This window comes from Triticum urartu, chromosome 2 (assembly GCF_003073215.2).
Source record: "Triticum urartu cultivar G1812 chromosome 2, Tu2.1, whole genome shotgun sequence".
NCBI lineage: Eukaryota > Viridiplantae > Streptophyta > Magnoliopsida > Poales > Poaceae > Triticum > Triticum urartu.
In genome coordinates, this window is record NC_053023.1 from 723,784,798 (window position 1) to 723,806,211 (window position 21,414).

Below are 21,414 nucleotides of genomic sequence, written 5' to 3' on the forward strand. Positions count from 1 at the left end.
AGAAGTCAGTCTCGATAAAAAGAAGGAACAAAAAGGGCCAGTAAGGGAGGGGGGGAGGGGGGGGATGCAAGTAGGGTGCTCACTTGTGTCATCTGGTGGCAATTATTAGTAGAATCATTAGGTTAAGCTGGTAGGCTCAATGGGTTCTTCACACCGTACCGTATGCTTGTGGTGTGGCTGCGCACTGAAGAAGATAGCATGTTCTGCGTTTGGATGGAACGCTGGACTTACCTTTTGTTGGTACGGTTTCAGCGAAGTCGGTGAACTGAATCGTGTTTATATCGAACTGAAGATGGTGTGTTCTTCTTTGGTTGTAGCAGAAAGTCAGAAGGTTAAATGCAAATAGTTGACAGTGATGGATTAAGATGTGCCAGGATTATCAAAGGACTTCCCCATCATCCCGGGAGCTCTTTTATTTATTTATTTATTTATTTTATTTATTATTGACCAAGTCTACACTTTTGGCGTCCATCATACTGCATACACGCGCCGGGGGACGCAGCGTGCTGCTCAAACGGCGATGCTGTTGGGAATCCCGCCGACGTGTGGCGCCGCAGGGTCGGCCCTCGGCGCGAGCAGCGTGTAGGGCACCTCCACGGGCCCGTTCCGGTTCCGCAGAGCGCCGTCGGCGTTCCTCTTCTTGACGGCCTCCGCGACGGCGTCCAGCTTCGCGTTGAACTCGAGCAGCGCCTTGGCTGCCCGCTGCTCGCTCGTCCACCGTGCCGTGTCCGGCCGCTCTCCCATGAGCGGCTCCCCTGGCTTCACCGGCGGGCTCATGGTGAGCGCCATGAGGCCGAACGCCTCGTTCTTCGGGGTGATGTGACCGAGGAACTCCGCCTCGGTCACGGCCGCCCCGGCGTCGGCCGGCATCTCCCCGGAGGTGACGGTGGGGCGGTTGGGGACGAAGCCGTTGTAGGCGTACTGCCCGAAGCTGACGGCGGAGTGGTAAGCGGAGCCGAGCCAGATGATGGTGGCGCAGGTCTCCACGAGGTCGTTGACGCTGTCCATCGCCGGCCACCACGGCGCGTCGCTCAGGTCGCCGTGGCCCACGTTGCGCACCTCGCTCCACCATGCCTGCAGCTCGCTGTCGCCCGCGACGGCGCCGTCGCCCTCGGCGTAGTATATCGCGCAGTAGTCGGTGACCCATTCCTTGATGGCTGTCCAGATCTCCAGCCCGTCCACGGCGTACGGGTAGTCCTTTATCAGCAGCTCCAGCTCCCCAGCCTTCTTCGGATCGCCTCTCGCCACACCTCTGCGTACATACAAATGCATCAAGTATTTCAGATTCTAAAGCTGTGCATGCATTGTAGGATTATCAATTTTATCAGCATTTTAGTCGGTACGTCTTGATGTGTTCGTTGGGGAAAAAGAGTTCGGTGACCCATTTCCAGATCGCCGTCAAGATGTTGAGCTCGTCGTTTCTCGGCAGCTCCAGCTCCTCAGGTTTCTTCGGAGCTCCTCTCACCATTCCACTGCGTAGTATGTGTACAAACAATAATGCTAGACCTATAAAGACTCCACAAACGTTTAACTTTTCTAACTAATACTAATTCTCTCCCCCCTTAATCTAACTGGGCTGGTCTCCTTCATCCCTCTTTTACCAATCATAATCCTCCACATCAGTTTGTGTTTAAAAAATTGAAATAACCTTTTGTAGATGTAGCATCACTCATGTACAAATGCATCAATTAATCATTCCAAATTCTAGGTGTGCCATTTGATTGTAGAGTTTACTTAATAGTACCTAGGTTTTTCGCAAAAAAGAATTAGTACATAGGTCAGTTGCACTTTACTCACCGCTTGATGAGTTCGTTGGGGAAAGCGAGCTCGGTGAAGTTAAATGAAGCGTATGCCTTGGAGGACATCTCCATGCCGTACTTGCCGGTGAAGAAGTTGACCTCGTGCATGTTGCGGTAAAAGGCACCGCCCTGTCGCTCGTCGCCGGAGCCGATGACGATGTGTCGTGCCGTGGAATTTGTGTCCAAGGTGTTCCGGAAGTGCGGCTTGAGAAGCTTGTGGATTGGGTGCAGCACGCTGAGCTGCCGGTTCGCCGCGATCACCACCGGCTCCATCGTCGCGTGCGTCCTCAGCCTACACACACCACACAAACCAGTCAACATGACATGAGCACATGCTATGATTCTCATCACACTGATTAGCGTAGTAAGGGTAGCGTACCAGTGGAGGACGTAGTTGTTCTTGCAGGCGTCGTTGGAGGCGGCGTGGGCCTTGGCGAGGTCCCACGCCGTGAAGGTGTCGGAGGCGGCGTCGCCGGCTTTGAGTTGGTCGGGCGGAGTGTACACCGTGCTGGTGGCGCCGAGGCGCTCATCCTTGGGGTGCGGCGAGCTAAGCTCGATCGCCAAAGGCTTGAGTGTGGAGTCGTCTTGCAAGAAGAAGAGAGTCCTTGTGGCATACGACTTCCTCTCGGAGATCTCGCCCTTCTCCTCGTCGCCTGGCAGCTCGTTGATGCGCTTCAGGTACGGCATCACCCAGTCGTGGTGATCCACAACGTACAACCTGTCCTTTTCTATAGCCTGCACAATTCGCGCAGTGGTCCGAGAGCACACTTACATTTTTGTGTTTGAAGAGATATTAACGGTTTTGCCATTTCTTCTCAATTAAGAAAATCTTACTCATAATTTGAATGATTTCACGGTTGCTATTGCTATTGGACCATATATATTAGGAACATATTTTATCCAAACACTTTTACTTTCTTATTTTGCTTTTTCTATGAACATGTGTGTGTGTGTGTGTGTGTGTGTGTGTGTGTGTGTGTGTGTGTGTGATATGAACATATATTTCCTTTATAAACTTGGTCAAAATAATTATAATGTTTGACTTTGAAGAAATTTTACATGCCTTATAATTTGACAAGGAAGAAATATATAGTACGTACCTGCGCCACGGTCATGTTTCCCAAGTTCTTCTCAATGTGCTCTTTGGTTATCTTGCTGTCTTGGTCACCATACAGGGCCCGGTCAAGCTTGCTCGTGAGTGGGAGGCCGGTGACGAGCTCGATGGACAGGGGGTTTGTCCCCGCGAGTGTTTGCCTGGCGAACTCTTCATCGGTCCGCCAAGCTGTTCGATTCGCTATATATGTACACCAAAAATAGGTTTGATGAGTTCAACTTCCGTGGCATCACACATACATACTTGAAGCTGATAAGTTGATCGAGAGACCGGGGTGAGACGACAATTGCGGTACCTGAGATGACCTGTGGGACGGGGAATGCGATGGGCTTGGCGTTGGTGTCGAAGAGGCCGTGGACATCCGCCAAGGACCCGAAGTGGCCCTCGAGCTTGGGAAGGTTGGGCGCCTTGGCGACGGCGCCGGTCCGCTCGTCGCATGGGATGTAGACCCCTTCCTCCAGCGACGCCCGCGTCTCGCTCGCCGGGTCTGCCTTGCTCGGAGGCCGGCTGGTCCTGGTCCGGCGAGGGTACGGGTACTCTTCGGACCCTCCCAGCACCGGGCGCGCCAGGTCCTCGCGCAGGTCCGGGTTTCCCAGGTCGTTGTAGAGCGCGTAGTCGTACACGCGGTCCCATTTCTGCAGCGGCGCGTCTGCCGGCGCGCCCTCGCCCCGGAGCAGACGGAGCTCGTCTTCCCTGTCCTTGCGCAGCGCCGGCGGCGTCTTCTCCTTCACGTACGCCTGCACCAGAATCACCAAACGTACGTTGTAGCTTATATACTATGCAGGAAAACAGTTCATGGCAGCTGTGTGTTAGTGCACTCACGTCGTTGGTGAAGAAGAGGCGGTACGGGTGCTTCCCGACGGGATAGACCCATCCGTTGCAGACGAAGTGGACGGCCGGCGAGCTCAGGCTCAGCAGCTTCAGGTACACGGGGAAGCCGGAGTTGTTTGTCACGAGCACGGCGCCGGGCGCGCCCAGGGCCTCGTCCCACAGTAGCTCCACGTCGACCTCCGTCTCCCCGCTGGATATGACGGCGTCCAGCGCCGCCGCCTCCCCTCTCACGCCGCGCTCATCACGCCCTGTAGTATGTTTGTTAGAGTACTCACGGTGGTCTAACTTACGGCTGGCCATCTGATTAAGCTACAAACATGCTACGTACGTACCGGCGACGGTGGCGCTGACGAGCTGGAGGGACAGCCTGAGCGGGCCGTTAGGCGAGTCGGAGCTCTGCAGCAGCAGCTTGCCTTGGACAAGGGCGCTAGTGGCGGCGGACGTGGTCTGCACGTCGGAGCCGGCCACTGCACGCGTGGCCGTGGTGGCGCCATGGCTTGGGCTGGTGCTCGGGTGCAAGATTTTGAGCTGCGAGCGAGCCGCGGAAGGGACGAGCATTGGACGTGGTCCGTCCCGGCGCTCCAGCGCCCCTGCAGGACGGAGCATCGTCGCGGTCCATCCCGGCGCCCTAGGGCCCGTGGCGGACGGAGCATGCGGGCCGCGGGCACACGGACGTGGGCTCTGACGGATCTGCATCGGCATCGAGTCGGTCAGGCGAGAGCGCGCTGATCACAGGTATGCTTGGTGCTGGGTGGTTGGCATTGTGACTCGGGACACACATATATATACATCGTCGGGCGAAAGTTGGCACCGATGATGCTACTAATATCCTAAAAAAAAAACATGTGCTACTAATTCTCTAGTCATTGAGTTTCATTCAAACAAATAGATGTACAGTAATATAGTTTGAAATAAAATTTTGTTTTACTTTCCTTTTCATAAATGTGTTTTTTCCAACAAGATCTTTAAAACAAGACCAAAATTGAAATCAATTTTTTGACAACTACTCCCTCCGTTCCAAATTACTCGTCGCGGAAATGGATGTATCTAGAACTAAAATATATCTAGATACATCCATACCTGCGACAAGTAATTTGGAACGGAGGGAGTAAATCACAAGGCTTCAAACTTGTTTCGTCAAAATTCATTAATTCCATGCGAAAAATCAATAACGTTTTATTCTTTTTCGCATAAATAATCTTATTGTTTCACTCTGGCCCGTGTTCCATGGTGTACCATTATGTTTCACCTTGTTTTAATATTTGAATTTGAAAACTTGTTGAAATATAATCACAAGTGGTCTCGTTTATACCTTCTCATCATCATAAACACAAAGATGCAAACGGATGCTAACATGGACTTCCGGTTAAGAAGATAAAATAGATCTAGACTTGGGAATAAAATGAAAAAGCATGGGATGGTGGAGCATAGCTGAACAACAGTGAGAGAAAAGTCTGACCAACTATAAGCAGCAATCATGAATTCATGCGAATCTCCAAGAAAATCAATTGATGCTACATGCATGGGATATCTAGTGCATGGTAGACAGGCCTTTCTCTGTAAATATACCGTTCCGTTATCCACACTAGTCCTAGCTTCAGGACTCGTGCAGAGTCCAACCCATGATTTCCCATTTTGTATAAAATGGATACGAAAACGAATGCTGGTGGTGGTTGCCCCCCCCCCCCCCCCCCCCCCCCCCCCCCCCCCGCCCCCCCCCCCCCAAATCTCTCTCTCTCTCTCTCTCTCTGAAATATACGGAAAAATAAGTGAAATATGCGATATGCTACTTATTTCAAATAACTGGAACTGAAATACGAATTGAAAATTACTGAGATATATGTTTCAGGAATATTTCAAATGAGACAAATTGTGATTTGTGAAAACTATATATGAAATAAGTGTAATTTAAAAGGTTCCAAAATTGAAAATTGGTGAACTTGTTGCTGAAATTGAAAATTTAAATCATTGAAATATGTTGTGGAATTGAAGTTGTTTGAATATATGTTACTGAAATCCCTGTTTGTGAAATTGAAAAATCATTGAAATAGTAAGGTAAAATATTTTTTAAATAGTAACTGAAATAATTATTTTGATAGAGATGGAGAAAGTGAGATAGATTCTGGATTGAGAGAGAGAGAGAGAGCACACAACATGGCGGCAACAAAGTCTAGAAGAAACATGGGTGCCCCCCTTCGAGTTGACATAAATATGACATACGAGTGGGAGGCTGAGCTCCGGTGAGGGAGGGGTGATGACGGTGACGCACGTTCGCCCCGCTTTAGTGCCGATAGTCATCACTATGTTTTCTACTGGCATGGATATAATTTTTGTTATTTCCGTGTTCTTTGTACTGCCATGGCTTGATGAATAGATCAAAAGTTTTCTCGCAGATAAAATACAATGAGCATGATGGCAAAGCAGCGGCATGGTTGCTGGAGGCTTCGAGCGAAGAACACTTTATTTGATTTAAACCGTATAAAAGGAGAAGACAAGTCACCCCGTATAAAAGGAACATACTAAATACAGGGTAAAAAAGATGATATCGAATGATTAGAAGAGTGTGAGTAAATATTGACGTAATTTTTTCAATTTGAAACTTAGAAGAGGTATGTACATTGTTATATTGATCTTAGCCTCACCGCCCCGTCCCTGGTGCAGATTAAAAAGTGTTTATCAATAAATTAATATGTTCTGTTATATAGTCCTTTTGGACCGAGAGCTTCACAAGATGGGTGCCCTCGCGTCGCCTCCCCTCAGACAGCTCAGGGCAAACCCTAGGTCCATCGTCGTCTCTTCCTCCCCCGCTCCCTCACCTCGCCACAACCCAACGTGCCCATTGGCAAAGCTAGTGCAAGGTCCATGGATGGTGGCTGCTAGGCACTTGGTTGCTTGGTCAGTTGGCGGGGCGAAGTGAGGTCACCTGATCTGGGATACTAAGGTGGCCACTGCTCAGAGGTACTATGGCAAAGTAGCAGCATGGTTGGTGGAGGCTTCAGGCGCCTCGCGCGTAGGTCAGGTGGAAAGTGGTACATGTGTCGTTCCCCGCCGTTGGATCTCCTCATATCCACCCACTTCCTTTATCATGGTGGCGATTGGCCCCGATCTTCTATAGGGGTGGCGATCATCCGGTGTCTGTGCGCGGCGACATTATGTGATGTGCATGTGGTGGCTTCAGATTGTGGTGATGACTATGAAGCGATGGTGTCGTTCCGAGGCTCTTCAGCGAGGTGTCATCCTAACCCAGACCCTATATATCCTCCTCATTCCTACTTAACAACAGGAGTAAGTCTTATTTAATTTTGTTTGCAATTAACCTAATGGTGGTTGGTTACTATCGAGAATCATATTATCCCAATCTTTCCAAATTTACCAAGAAGATAACAGAATGACTTCAGTAAACAATGGCATGGATGATACTTGTTGTTTTGTTACGGAGACATTAGTGACGATTCTAAATGCTAATTAGCATAGTGACCATTTAATTGTCTAGCTATATTTGTTATGACTTGTATATTGGCATTGGTGTTTGTTCATTGTAGCTTTCGTATTTATGAATCAAATTAGAAGCGAGAGAGTACGTATGGACACAAATTGTTACACCATAATCAGAAGCGAGAGAGTACGTATGGACTTCAAGGTAGCTACGTTTTATTTTCCGACCAAACCCAGGACCTACAATTTTATTTTATTTTATTAATTATATATGTAAGCTATGTTGTTTTTCTTCTGGACCGCGGTTCCTTTTGTATATTCACTGTTCTTTTCTATTTATTGCCAAAATAAATCTTATCCTGTGACTTATTTTCTTAATTAAATTCCAATTGTTATTTATAACTTATTATTAAAGCAAGTTCTAATCCTCTATTATAACTTCATAATAATCACATAATTTCTACTACTTTAATAATATAATATAATTCTGGATAGATACATGTGAATGGAGTAGTTAAGAGAAAATTTGTGAATGTCAGAGTGGGCATGAACATATTCTTAGTGGGTAGGGAGTTCAACGGTTGGTGAAATCAGGTAGAGCCTCATAGCCTCATAGGTGTATACAAGGTAGCATGCTGCCCTTTAGGATGACCCAAGTGAAAAGGGGAGAAATTGAAGTAATGAGATATGGATCTCATGACATCGCTCGCAGCATACACTTAACTGCTCTTGACTTTGTATGAAATTAACGATAGATTTAAGCATGAATGAAAAACATGAAGCAACTTCTTAAGATGGACTAGTGCTTTATTTAGTGAGGGCCCGGGTGGGGTGGGTGGGTGGGGGGGGGGGATTACAATAATTGGATATGTATGTAGTGACATAGCTCAGATCTAGTGACATCGCTTGCAGCATATTCTTGACTTTTGTACATGGTTAACCATAGAATTAACTATTAAGCACAGAGGAAAACCGTGAAGTATAGAAAAAGTTAAATGTATGCTTGTAGCTTAATAATGCAGTTCGTACACCAAACTAACTAAAGAATAAATCATATTGTGGCATCACTCCACCACGTACTCTTAACTCAATCTGCATGTGATTAATTAAATAAATAAGCACCCAGGAAAAACGTGAAGCAAAGTAACAAGTCAAAGTACACCTTTAGCTTAATAATGCAGTTCGCAGAGCTAGCCTTGTCATAGTCTAAAAAAATCTTATAGATTTAATTACATCGCTCACGACATACTCTTGACTTTGTATGCAATTAACAACAAGAATAAGCACTTAGGAAAAACATGAAGCAAAGCGACAAGTCAAAGTATACATTTACCTTAATATTGTAGTTAGTACACCAAGCCTTATAATAGTCTAACAAAAATCATATGGATCTAGTTACATCGTTCACGACATACTCCTGACTTCATACACAATTAACTATAGAATTATGTACAGTAAAAGGGTTAAATCAAACAAACAGGTTCAAAGTAATACTTTAGCATAATAGTGGAGTTCGTGCAAGATTCCTTACAACTTTAATATGTAATATCAAACAAATTCAATACAATCATCTTAGAAGGCCAAAAAATAATATATCTATTATATTATTAAAATTAGAGGTAAAAAACACTACCTTCGTTCACACCGAGGCTAAATAATTTGCTTAGTTGATTGCATAGTAAGTTCTAGTTATGATGGTCAAGGTTTAAAAACTAGACATCAAATGTGGAAGGTAACTTATGCATGCTAAAATTAGCATTGGCATCAATTGAGTAAATCTGAATGACAAAATTTTTTGTAAAGAAACAGATTTTAACAGTGCAAATAAGACCATACATACTAGTCCACTCTACAAAAGAACTTATTCTTACTTGGTTTGACAAAAATACCGAAGGACATAACGTCCATGGCTAACCCATCTGAGAGATCACTTATAGGTTATATATGTTCAATAAAATCAATTACCTCATATGCATAACGTCTATCAAAAACACTTATTTCCAAATTGTATATTTATGTGTATATTATCAATTGAAACTTTTTTATCATTAAAGGAACAAAATTTTAAGTGTGATAAAACCTTCTTGTGCTTATTATTCAAGTGAGGAGGATCTAACACAAAACTGAAAATCATGCTTGGGTGTAACCCAATTATCCTTAAAATAAAAATCATTTTAGTTTTTTAGTGTAAAAATAGATGTCCAGTTCAATGATGTGACATTGATTTATATATGAATTTTAGAATGAGAGCTAACAGTACTAGGCTTCATGGAAAAACATCATATGGAAACCTCAATACATAATTAAAAACGAAATGTATGACATCATCATCATCATCATTATTATTATTACGCAGATGAACAATGCATCTCCCTTTGTATATGACATTCGAAATACCAATAAAAAGGGAAGTAACAAATGTGCTCCATATAAAATACATAGATAGTCCATAATTAGTTATGCTCAGAAGATTCTGTATATAAAAAAACTAGTTGGTGGACAAACGGACACCTACTTTCTATGTACCAAATTTTAATATTATTTTAGATTAGGAAAGTATGCAATATATAACGACACAGGAAAGAGGCCAACCTAACATGCATAAAAAAATATTGACATGCATGTATGGCCTCTGTCGATATACACGGTAACAAGAAGTGTCCCGACTCTGATGAAGGAGGGGCGATGACAGCGGCGCACCTTCGGCTCGCTCCAGTGTTTGTAGTCATCGCTAGGTGTTCTACGGACATTGATGTAATTTCTATTGCTTCTTGTGTTCTTTGTACTGGCATGATAATTGATGAATAGATCGGAAGTTTTTCCGCAAAAGAAAAAGTGGTTGAGAAAACATATCGAGAAGATGGCATACATGCCATCGGTTCACACTCGAGCTAAGATTTGGCCACATTATTAGGTCAGTAGAGGGTACTCCTGAAACAAACCCAACAATGCCCCCACATCATCTGTTTGGGCAACACAGGAGGCTCTTCCACAGCTAGTCCGGAAGGTCTCCTTCCTGCCCGTCCTCTTCCTGCCGCTGCTGATTCACATCGGTAGGGAAAAACCCTATGCGGCGGACGACCTGATGGGCTACGACGGCCATCACTGGTGTGGCTCCTAGCCCAGATTCGGATGTGCCTCTATGCGACTGCGGGCTTCCTACATCCTCGCGGAGCGCGGCGGCGTGTGATCTTGGAGCTGACATAGTGCTCTAGTCGAGAGGCGTTGTGCTGATCTTGCGGTTGTATCCAGTGGTGTGCTCCGTTATCGGTGTTTGTCCTAGTGGTGACCACTCCGGCCTGTGGCGGCAGACTTGTTGCAGATTGCTGTGGCCACCAAAAGATCTTAATGAGGGTACTCCCTCCAGATCCGGTGGTTGACTTCAGCAAGGAGATGCAAACTATGGATGATGGCTTGACGCAAAGGGATGGTCGTGCAACAAAGGCTGTTGCAGATCGTGTATAGTTGCTGGAATGACGGAAAAATGGTGGCGACAACACATAAGCAACATTGATGCTTGGTGCTACTCGAGCTCAGTCTCGAGCTCACGGGCGAAAGCCTAGGTCTGACCTATGTTGGTTATACATGGCAATGCCGATGTTTTTTCGTTGTTACCTTGTTGAAGGCATTGTTTGGAATATACTTCGACTAATTCTTCTGGGTGAAAATCTAGTTTCTAACCTAGTGTGATTGAATGCGGTGATGGCAACATTTGTGTGTTGTTTCCTTCTTGTATGCGTTGCTATTGAAGAACCTCGCCATCCATGTGGTGTCATGAAGTATTTGTTGAGTATATGGTCATCGTTATAGTTTGCCGTTCGCGAATCAGGTCGTTTTTTTTCTTTTCTCCTCGCCTATGCATATCTTTCGTCTTATATGACTTTGCTATTTGTCGTCATGTTTTTGTGTGAGTGTGTTGGTGTTGGCTGTGTACATCCTACATATGCAGAGGCCGGATGTATACTCACTGTGTTTGTGTCCTCTTGATGCTTTATTTTGAGCAAAAACATTCATCAATTGTCAAAAAAGAAAATGCATGTCATCGGTGAGAACAACTGACGGATTCATGGCAATATGCTATGTGTGTGACCGAGCATATCATACGAGACAGAGAACATGATGTTGTGGTGGCAACAATAAAGGTTGGAATCACAAATCATGTCAAGTATATAATTAACCATTTTAGTTGTGCTTAAGAATGCAACTGACACAAACAACATGTGCAGAATCAGAATATATAAATACAAGCTCAAGTAGTTAAGTGCTAGAAAATGATTACATAATTTCGCCAGAGTATGCAACGATGAATAAACGAAGTTAGATGACAAGGGACAATATAGAGTAGTGTAAGGTGGGGGGAGACTAGTATATGATCAGTCCTTTAGGTGAGATCGTAGGATCAACCCAAACATTTCATATTTAGACAATCCAAAAAATTCTGAAAAAATGTACAACATACCTGCAAGGTATGTCTACAACTTCAAAAAAACATCAGCTCAAAACTTGATCTACAATTAGAGATTCGAAAAAGACAAATTCAACTATGAATAGTGCCAACTTTGGGGTGAATAGTATTTGACACTATTCATATGAGATTTTGTCTTTTTTCATCCTCTAAGTGTAGTTCGAATTAGGAGCTGAAACTTTTTGAGCTTGTACATCACACATGAATGTGTGTCTCCAAAAAAATTCAGAATTCTTGAACATGTTTTGTATCTTCAATTTTTTTGATCTCATTGCGTGGAGAATTTAGGTATATGAATTGCAATCCGTATTGTTTGTTAATTAATGTTGCGAAAGATGAGGCGGGTGTATGAGGAGAACATAATTTTTAAGTCGATCAGATAGTTGGTTGAAAAATCACCAGAAGATATTTAAAATCATTGTAACGACGTGATCAAGCTTCTGTTTCTAACTAACCACCGATGATGAACCATGCATAGATAGAGAAAAATGTGTGCACTCCAACTTTTCTACTACCATTCTTCTAAAATAAAAGTTTTCTACCATTAACACAGAAAATTATTTCAAATTTTCAAGTAAAAACTGTATAGTTTTAGTCCTCCAAACCTATAATTTTGTCCAGGTATGTTCATACAGAAAACACTCACCAAAGTTGTGCAGCCGAGACCAAGTCAAAATATATCTCAGACGTCACATATATGACATGAATAAATATCTAGCCGAGAACGCTAGTTGCCGTAGAAAAAGCATAAGCAACGCAAAATATAATGACTTGGCGGAGTACCATTTAACGCCATCCACATCAGCAACTCAGCAACTGACAGTGCCACGACTTCTCGTACGATCATGCGGCCGCACTATTTTGGCACGCATTCAGCACCTGTATATAGTACTATTTATAGCAGCTGTGCAGTTTTGGTTTTGTGTGAAGTGGCCGAGACAGATTTGGATCATGCGGAATGGTGACCTCCACACGCAGAATAATGCAACGGTGACATGAGACAAAGTTGTATCATGCGGGCGTGGATCGCGTGTGGCATGGCAGAGGATAGGGACGCCTTATCTCCACCGCGGAGCCGAGGCACCGTATGTTGCATCGCCACGTGCGTGTGTATGCCATCGGTTGGCAGCTCGTGAAACGTGCATCGCGTGTAGTAGGCCCACGACCACGAGTGACCCTGGACGTGGTACCGCACCTTGCGCTACCGTGCTACGGGGTAACCTGGGCCGTTAGATCTGCGATCCAACGGAGAGCGTCGCTGGATGTGCATCAAAGCGCCATTTTGAGAGTGTCCGGAGGTTTTATGCGAAACTCGCACTGATTGATGCTGACCCGATCCAAGATCTAGTGGTCCAGAAGCGCGTATGACAGTGCTGTCTGAAGATTAGGCAGCGCTGCGAAAATTCACAGGGGCACGCACCTGCGAAAACGCCTGCCGCATGGGGAAATTCGTTAGAAAATGGATGTAAAATTTTAAATGTGTGAATATAAGAAGGTATACATGTTTTTTCTGCACAAATACAACATCCATGCGTACTTCTACGATCTTGCACTTTATGATACGCTCCATCACCCCTTATGTTCTAACAGTTATTCACTACTGTTCATCTTCTTTCTCCTCCATCTGTTCTTGCACTGCCTTTTCATTTCTATACATGTGATTTCCTTTCAACCTTTTAATCTTCCTCCATCTGTTTCGTTAGTTCGTTAGATACATATTTCTCCAACACATTCGGTTCTTGCAATTGCAATGACTTACCTAAGGTTTGATTTCATTTTCGGCTCCTATGGTTAACCCCGTTTGTTCAACCAGGTTTTTATACGAAACTTAGAGCGTAATATTTTCCGTTCTTCTTTTTGAAACTTACTGTCACTTATGGCGTGCATATTTTATTTTGTTCATGGGCACACACAACTAGTGGGCCCTAGCTAGCCAACATTTGTTTTCGCTTGCGGAATCGAAACATGTCTTATCTTCTTTTTGGTTGCTCTCTTGCTCTCGTCTTCTTCCTTTCTACTACGATCCTGTAGATCTACTTTCTTTTGGCTTCTACTGAACGTTTCTACAACCGGTTGCCGCAAGTCGACGTCCTCGAGTATCGACATATATTACACTAGTCTCGGTGGTTCTTTCCATGTCGCTCCAATTTGTGGCAACCAAGAAAACCCCAATGGAGGTCGATGCAGTTCATGAAATGGAGGTAAATTACAACGTACAGATCTTTAATTTCCTGCAAATCACGAGTCCGATATTACCGCCGACTAAATTGGTTGTTCATTAATTTCTAGTCTGTAATGACTGTAGGGGATTGTGTGGCGGTCATTACGCTATTAGAAACAAGTCTTTATCCTTGTTTTTCCCAGCGGCCTACAAAGAAAGAACGGCAAGTTTCTAATTGTAGTTCAAATATTCTTCATGACTTTTTTCCTCAATTTTACTGCACACTGCTAACCATACTGCTGAACAACATCTTTAATTAAATTTCTGTTCACTGGACAAGACGTTCATTGAGGAAAATATATGCCAACGTTCTCTTCCTCATAATTACTGAATTTTCACCCTTTGGCAAACACACATTTCCATTCATAACATTATGTAATTTTGCAAAATGGTACATCAGTGTATTCAGATACATTGATTCTGTTTTGCATACCATTTCTGTACTATCAATCGCCCAATTTCTAATGAAGTGTACATATCCTTCTCTCAAATAATGTTTTTAGTATATTCTCTCTTAAATTCAATAGGTTCTCTGAATGAATATAATCTTTATGTTCCTTTTTAGTAACATCTTTTCCTTTTGTTAATGTTTCCCAGGAAATCCCCTGCTTTGCAAGAAAAGATTTCTTAAAAAAGATTGGTATTGCAAAATCTGCTTTCACTCAAGTCACAACTCCGCTTCAGACAAAAGAAGGGTTTACTTTTTTTGTTAATGTGATCAACGAACAAGACACAACTTATTTTACTGGCAGGTATCGGAAACAATTCTTGGAATTGTACCGGCTTTGGGTGGTAAAGAAATGAGCGTCACTTTAGCTGGTGACACCGATCGATCAAACTGGATAAAGCACACAAAAACATCATCTAGAGCATTGATACTACATTTGGAACAACAAAAACCTGGGAAGACATTGGCCATGCTAACAAGTTTATTAAGCATATTCAGAATCCTGATGATACATTTGTTCTGTTCCTACACACTTTCATGAAGACTAACATTAAGAAGAAACTCCCGGTGCGCTTTCTATTGTATATTATGTTTCGAACCATCTTCTGTTACATTATGTACAACTTTTTTTATCGTAATTTTCTTTTGACAGAGACTACCGAAAAGTGCGATGCCTAGCATCACCAATGAAGCAGGCTTTATCAAGATTATTTTGGATCCCACTATAGAATTCACATGTATGTACACATGTTCAATCGATGATCGTGTCATTGTCAAAGGATGGCCATAAATACTCAAGCTGACAAGATTTAAAGTTGGAGAGAAACTCTTGTTCATCAAGCAGGAGGATACTAAAGGGGGTCTCCTGTTTGTTGTTCCAATTTCTATGTCCACTTAGATTTATCTTACGATGTTCCAACTGTATGGAGAAACCCTATGTGTAGGGGAAGTTGCATGGAAAACAAAAAAAAAGTCCTATGAATTCACACTGGTAGAAAAAGGGTCATTTGTCCTGGTTCTAGAACTGGGACTAAAGGGTCGTTACTAAAGCCTCCCCCTTTAGTCCCGGTTGGTAAAGGTACTTTTACGATTTTTTTATTTTTTTTATTTTTTTCGACTTTCAAATTTCTGAATTATTTTCCAATTTAATCTCTAATCACCCCTCATCACTGCTCCATTTAACCTCTAATCTCTAATCACCCCTCATCATTCCAAATCATCTAACTTCCCGGCCGGTCACCCATCCTCTCACTACTCCAATCTGAGCACGCTTCACTTCCGAGTTCTATTCCCCCTCGTTTCCAAGTCTGTACTTATTGTTTTACTCACAATAGTAAGATGTCAATCCTATTAACCCTCAGGAGTTTAGCTTGAGCATGAAGTCACACGTTTCACTGTTTGAGTTTGAAACTATTATTCTAAAAACAATAATTATTTAGTAACACTAATATTTCTTAAATAAGTAGTTTGACCAGATTTGACCAAAATTCAAAAAATTGAAATAATTATTTAGTAACACTAATATTCTTGAATAATTATGTAGTAACACTAATATTTCTTGAATAAGTAGTTTGACCACAGTTTGACCAAAATTGACCAAAATTCAAAAAAACTGTAATAATTATTTAGTAACACTAATATTCTTGAATAATTATTTAGTAACACTAATACTTCTTGAATAAGTAGTTTGACCAAAGTTTGACCCGATTTAACCAAAATTAAAAAAAATTGAAATTTGAGCATAATGTTTTTTCCTTTTAGAATTTGAGGATTCTAAAAATTTGCAAAAAGGCCGTAGGCTGTCAAAATCAGATGCGGATTTTCGTGCTGAACATTTTGATATATTATACTTTTTCGACCTCGTATGCAAAAGTTATAGCCGTTTTACATTTTCCCTACACTTTTTGCAAAACATGTCCAAATTTAAGTTTTTAAATTTTCCTAACTAGTAGATGTAATAATATAACTACATCTCGAAGGATTTTATTTTTTGAAGTTTTTATCATTTTCTTTTTCTTTTTACAAAACTGAAAAGGCAGTCCACTGGGGGGTAGAGTTTGAAAATGGGACCCCTTTAGTCCCGGTTCGTGTCTCAAACCGGGACTAAATGGCTCATTTGAACCAGGACTAATGCCTTTAGCCGCACGAACCGGGACCAATGCTCACATTAGTCCCGGTTCGTGACTGAACCGGGACTAATGGGCTTATCTGGCCCGAACAAAAGCCCTGTTTTCTACTAGTGTCACCCAAGATCTAATCTAGGAGATGCTAGCAACGAGAGGTACTGTGTCTACATACCCTTGTATACCGAAAGTGGAAACATTCAGCGAACGTGGTTGATGTAGTCGTACTCTTCACGATCCAATCTGATCAAGCGTCGCACGAACGACACCTCTGAGTTATGCACATGTACGGCTCGGTAACGTCTCATCCTTCTTGATCCAGCAAGCGAGGGGAGGGGGAGATAGATGGGATATAGGCCAGCACGGCATCGTGGTGGTGGAGGAATTTCTGCAGGGCTTCGCCAAGCAACTACGGAGGAGGAAGTGGAGGGAGAGAGAGGACGTGACAGTGAGGTGAATGGGTGGGTGTGCCCAGACCCTTCCCTCCCTTTATATAGGGTGCGAGGGGGTGCGGCCAGCCCTGTCCCCCGCTCCAAGCCAAGGGGCGGTGGCCCCCTCCAAGCCTAGGGGGCGCCCCCCTTTTTTTAGGGTTTGTCCCCCTTAGCTAGATGGGCCCTTGGGCTCTGGCGCCTGGCCCATGTAGGGATGGTGCGCTCCCTCCCCTAAGGGTCCCTGTGGCTCCTCTGGGGAAGGTGAGCCCCACTAGAACACCCTTGGAACTTTCTAGAGCCCCCTTGATACAATACCGGTAATTTCCCGAACTTTTCCAGTACCCTGAAAAACACTTCCCATATATGAAACTTTACCTCCGGACTACTCTGAAGCTCCTCGTGATGTCCCGAATCCCATATGAGACTTCGAACTACCTTCGGACTCACCATAATGAATATCACAATACTACCCTAGCGTTACCTAATGTTAAGTGTGTGACCCTACGGGTTCGAGAACATCTAGACATGATAGAGACACCTCTCTGATCAATAATCAATAGCGGGACCTGGATGCCTATCATAACTCCCACATATTCAACGAAGATCTTTATCGGTTTGAACCACGACGTCAAGGATGATAATCCCCTATACAATTACCTTTCTCTCGTGATATATTTACTTGCCTGAGATTTGATCGTCGGTATCGTTATACCTAGTTCAATCTCATTACCGACAAGTTCTCTTTGCTCGTTCCGTAATACAATATCCCCGTGACTAAACACATTAGTCACATGTTTGCAAGCTACTTAGGATATCGTGTTGTCTCGGGAGTTTCAGAGAGAAAACATGAGTCCAAGCCCGAATAGAGAGAGCACAAACCCAATTCTTTGCTGAACTAACTACTAATGATTAGAGGAGAATGCCGAAATTATAAATTATACACTAAACCGACACATCTGAAACATATATACATTTTTTTATTGATTTATTTTATGTTTATATCATATTGGCATAGTTTGGCACCAAATTTATATTATTTTTCCGTACTAACCTGTTAATTTAGTGCAAGTGCCAATTGATGTTTTCTGCATGATTTGGATTTTCAAGATATTCTATTTTTTCTGCCTCAAAAAAATCCGAGAAAAAATTAGCAAAAATAATTTCATCCAGAAGCTTCGGGTGGCAGCCAACGTAGGTCGGGGGCCACCCACAGGCCCCACATGGCCAGTGGCGCGTAGGCTCCCTAGCGCTCCAATCCATTTCCTCTCGATCTCTGTGCCTCTATATATACCCGAAAACTTAGACGATTTTCAACTCTAATTTATCAACTGTTGCACACCCTTGTTTCATGGTGATCCATTTTGGAGGCCTTTTCCGGAGCTCCGCTGGAGGGGGCGTTCTTGACATTGGCCATCTCCATCAACTTGAAGGCTACCATAATCACACGTGACTAGTTTTCTTTGGACTATGGGTCATGGCAGTAGCTAGATGGTTTTCTCTCCCTTGCTTCTCAACACAAACTACATGATTGTGATCCATCTGATGTAATCCGTTGGTGTTTTTGTTGGGATACGACGAATTGTCACTTATGATCAGATTTATTCATGCATCTGTTTAAGATCTATTTGGTTTCTTTGCTGCATAATTCTTATTCCTCTCTGATCCATTCTTCTTTCTTTGCCCAAGGTTGAGATTTGATCTCCAAGAGGGAGTTGTGTATGGTAGTTGGGTTCAATCTTACACGGTAATCCATCGTAGTGACAAAAAGTGGGAAAAACTTGTATTGTGTTGTTGCCACTAGGGATAGAAAGGTTGATTAGATCAGTTAAAAAAAGGTTGATTAGCAATCAAACATCGTTGACCAACCAATTACCTCTTAGATCAATCAAGGGTATCTGAATCTGCCAAAGTAGTAGAACACGACCTGCTAGCCTGTTGGCCGGAGCAGAAGCACGTGTAATCATCCAGCACCCGAGTGTCATACCCGAGGCGCCCTCTAGAAGCCTGGCACTCGCCGCACCAGTCGGCACCGGCCTTCCGTCGCACAGAGAACCCCACCTTAATGGCGTCCCTGATGGTGGCGTACCGGCGTTCCCGGCGGTCAGCGCATCCGCCATGGCCGATGACCGACTCGTACGGCTGCACCTGCACACCACCCCAGGCCCAATACGTCCTCTGGCGCCGACGTACCGGCGCTCTCCTTCTATGCCGCCGCCAAGCTCGCCTACAGTTGGATGCGATCTAGAGTGGTGCAGAGAAGAGGGAGGAGCAGAGAATTTGTTGATGGGACTGGATCCTACTGCCGACGGCCTGGAGCCCTGGACCGTGACTGCGGGCATACGAGAAGGGGAGAGTCAGAGAATTTTTTTTCTCGGGGGCGCCGGAGCAGGGAGAGAGACGGGATCGGGAGCGATGGGGTGCGGGAGATGAGGAGGCTGCGTGGGCGCGGGACGTGGGGTCGTGGCCTCGTGGGTCTTTTTTGTTTGCCTTTTTTTCGGGCGGGGATGGAAAAGCGGTGGGAGGACGTAGCGATAGGAGGGGGAGGTCGAACGAGGTCGAACCATCACGACGTTCGATCCTCCTTTAATAGTAGAGATAACGCGTGTTGCCTAGAGCTACCATGATGTCAAAGCTCAAGCTTGCTGCAAGTATGATACTAGTAGGATTCACTAATAGCTGGTGCAATTCAGAGATGATTCAGAGCAAAATTTTGAGATTCAGAGAAGATTTTTGTTGGTGCGATTCACTGACTGATGTTTGATCGTTCGTATACTGAGCTATCTGATACCCTGTCGTGTCATTTCATTCTGCTATTGATTATTGCTGCGCAACGCTGCTTCACATATATCTACTGTGCCTATAGTCTGTATCTTGCGTTCTTCGTTGGGAGTTGCTGGCTTGTTACTTTGTTGCTTATATTTCAAAATATTCCAAATATAGCCACTGTAAAAATCACTTTACATGCAGAATTGAAAAAATGTCAATCTTGTATTTAAAAGTCTTAAAGGTCGATAAAAAATTGTTACTACTGATGTATAAAAAAATGTACAATTTGTATGGAAAAGTAAACATAAAAACATATACATGAGAAAAATGTTAATCATGTATTTCAAATGTTAAATGTGTGTATGAAAACAGTAACTGATGTATACAAAAAATGTACAATGTTTACGGAAAATGTAAACATAAAAAGATGTAAGTTTTCAAAAAATGTTAATAATGTATTTGGAAAATATTAAACGTGTATGAATTATTTTCCTGATAAAAAATGTACAATGTTTATGAAAAAAGTAGACATCAAAAAATAACATTTTTTTTACAAATGATAATCATGTATTTGGAAAATGCTAAACGTGCATACAATTTTTTTAATGTAAAACGTACAAATTAAATTTGCATGGAAAAAGCAGACATAAAAACATTATATATTTGAAAAAAATGTTAATCATGTATAAAAAATGTCTGTGTAGTTTAAAAAGAATGTTTCTTACCATAAACAAATATTCAATGTGTTTTTGAATAAATGTAGTCACCAAAGCATGTATTAGAAGAAAATGTACATTGTATATTTGAACAATGTTCAACATGTTTAAAAAAATGTCTCCCATGTACCCTAAATATGTATATCGTGTACTAAAAAAAGTAGACATGGGTTGAATAGTAAACAAACCGATGAAAATCGACAAAGAAAGAATGAAAAAAACGAAGAAACCCAATAAAAATAAAAAATAAAAAATAAATCTATAAAAAAAGAAAATGGAAACCAAAGAAAACAAATGAAAAAAACCTGATGAAACCCGAGAAAGGAACAAAGAAAAACTGAAGAAACCGAGAAAAGAACCAAAAAAGCAAACAAAGAAAGAAAAGCAAAAACTAGTGAAAACTAAGAAAGAAACAAGAAAAACAGTAATAGCCCTGAAAGAAACAAAAAAACCGGTGAAAAACAAAGGGAAATGAAAAAATCGAAGAAAACCAAGAAGAATCAGATAAAACGAAAATGAGAAAAGAAAAGAAAAGAAAAAAACTGAAGAACTGAATGAAACGAAGGGTAGCGATAGAGCCGAGGAGAAAACTGGAAATGTACAAAACCAAGAAGAGCCCTACACTGCATGTCAGATTGTGGCATATTGAGGTGAAAAGGCAGCAAGTACGACCAACCAAACGAAAAAAAACCCAAAAATGCTAGACACATGGACTAAACCAACGTAACTTTACGGATCAACTAACTTGTCCTGTTTTAATTTGGCTAAATAACCTACTCCTAGGGAAAGACTACCCATATACCTAAATTTTATTGGGGAGATGAATTGAGTAGCATAAGAGTTTACAAAACACAAAAACAACTAATTCTCGAACAAAAGTGACCTTATGGCACTGCTTTGATGTAGATGTGGTCACCGAAACTAGCAGAGAAATAATACTAATTTGTTTTAAAGATCTTGCTGACACTAGATCTTGTTGCAAATCATGACGGGAAATTTAGGAAGCAATCTGTAACACATGAAGAGTCAGGAAGAGCAAGAAGGCATAGCAAGGCGAGACAAGAT

General features: G+C 42.8%; 1 protein-coding gene across 2 annotated transcripts; it reads right to left on the minus strand.

Moving 5' to 3' along the window:
* Window positions 1-376: 376 nt before the first annotated feature.
* LOC125540143 (linoleate 9S-lipoxygenase-like) lies at window positions 377-4,512 on the minus strand. 2 transcript variants are annotated; one of them, XM_048703732.1, is made up of 8 exons: window positions 4,077-4,512; window positions 3,736-3,992; window positions 3,209-3,650; window positions 2,900-3,093; window positions 2,179-2,534; window positions 1,798-2,091; window positions 1,344-1,472; window positions 377-1,252 (listed from the first exon to the last, which is right to left on the minus strand). In XM_048703732.1, exons 1-8 carry the CDS (start codon window positions 4,444-4,446, stop codon window positions 511-513), a joined length of 2,784 nt encoding a protein of 927 aa, XP_048559689.1. In that variant the 5' UTR covers window positions 4,447-4,512; the 3' UTR covers window positions 377-510. The 2 variants fall into 2 exon arrangements, with proteins under 2 accessions (XP_048559689.1, XP_048559690.1); XM_048703733.1 differs by lacking the exon at window positions 1,344-1,472 and having other exon boundaries at window positions 4,077-4,511.
* Window positions 4,513-21,414: the final 16,902 nt, after the last annotated feature.